Source organism: Entamoeba dispar, genomic scaffold, assembly GCF_000209125.1.
Source record: "Entamoeba dispar SAW760 scf_1105229463505 genomic scaffold, whole genome shotgun sequence".
Classification (NCBI taxonomy): domain Eukaryota; phylum Evosea; order Mastigamoebida; family Endamoebidae; genus Entamoeba; species Entamoeba dispar.
This window is the reverse complement of record NW_001855726.1, coordinates 1-1,465: the sequence shown is the minus strand read 5'-3', so window position 1 is coordinate 1,465 and position 1,465 is coordinate 1. Positions and strand designations below refer to the sequence as shown.

Below are 1,465 nucleotides of genomic sequence, written 5' to 3'. Positions count from 1 at the left end.
CATATAAATAAATCATTATAAATTCAATAAATAAAAATAAACATAAATAATGTAAAATAAATAAATGAATAGTAACAAAAATAAGAGAGGGGTAATACAAAAGAATGAAGAATAAAAATAAAAATAAAATATAATTGATTTAAATAAAAATAATCGTTGACATGAAAGAATATAATTAAAATAAACATCAATCATAAATATAGAAAAACGATAAAGAAGAATGATAATATTAAATTGAAAACAGTATTTAAAATGAAAAATATAATAAAAACAAAAAAAAACAATAAAAATCCTATTATGATATAAAAATAAATACAAATAACATTCCATTATCACTTTTTATTAACGAAAATGTGACGACAAAAATAAGAATAGAATAAAATAGAAATAATACTTATTCTTCATTCATAATATTTAAAAACAAGAAAATAACTAATAAATAACAATAGGAATGGTGTTTACTCAAAAACATCCAATTCAGTATGGAACTTATATACCTGAAAAGTTTAATGTAATTGGAGAAGAATGTTTTACAGAATGTTATGACTTTGTTGATTTTGATATTCCAACACATATTACTAGATTAGAGAATAATTGCTTTGCTGGATGTAAATCATTAGTATCAATTAATATACCTACATCAATTAGTGAATTACCTTTTGGTTGTTTTCAATGTTGTCCATCATTAAACCCAATTAATATACCATCTTCTGTTAGTGAAATAGGAGAAAGTTGTTTTTGGAAATGTTATTCATTAAAATCAATTAATATACCATCGTCAGTTAGTATATTAAGAAAATATTGTTTTTGTTGGTGTAGATCATTAAAAACAATTAACATACCAACATCAGTTAGTGTAATATCACCTGGTTGTTTTAAAGAATGTTATTCATTAAAATCAATTAACATTCCGTCATCTGTTAAAATAATAGGAGGGTTTTGTTTTAAAGGATGTAGCTCATTAAAAACAATTAATATACCATCATCTGTTAGTAAAATAGGAAATGAATGGTTTTATGAATGTACATCATTAACAACAATTAATGTACCATCATCAATTAGTGAAATAGGAAATGATTGTTTTAATGGATGTTTATCGTTAAATTCAATTAATATACCATCATCAATTACATCAATAGGAGATGGATGTTTTAATGGATGTAGATCATTGACATCAATTACTATACCAACAACAATTAAAGAAAGAGGAAAGAATTGTTTCAAAGAATGTACATCATTAAGACTAGTAAAAATAAATTCACCTTCAGTTGGGTCATTACCTAATAATTATTTCCAAATGTTTAATTGGATGAGGTCAGTTGAAATACCAACTACAATAACATCAATTGGTGCACAATGTTTCATTGGTTGTAGGTCATTAACGTCAATTGACATACCAACATCAGTTAGTAAAATAGGAGATTACTGTTTTAAGATGTGTTCATCATTAACATCAATTAATATA

General features: G+C 23.6%; 1 protein-coding gene across 1 annotated transcript, besides 2 other annotated features; it reads left to right on the top strand.

Moving 5' to 3' along the window:
- Positions 1–28: 28 nt before the first annotated feature.
- Positions 29–129: a microsatellite.
- Positions 130–141: 12 nt separating this feature from the next.
- Positions 142–319: a microsatellite.
- Positions 320–451: 132 nt separating this feature from the next.
- Positions 452–1,465, top strand: EDI_306820 (uncharacterized protein; the record flags this gene model as incomplete). The annotated part of the gene is made up of 1 exon (XM_001741048.1): positions 452–1,465. A coding segment is annotated over one exon (1,014 nt), but the record flags the coding sequence as incomplete, so codon positions are not given.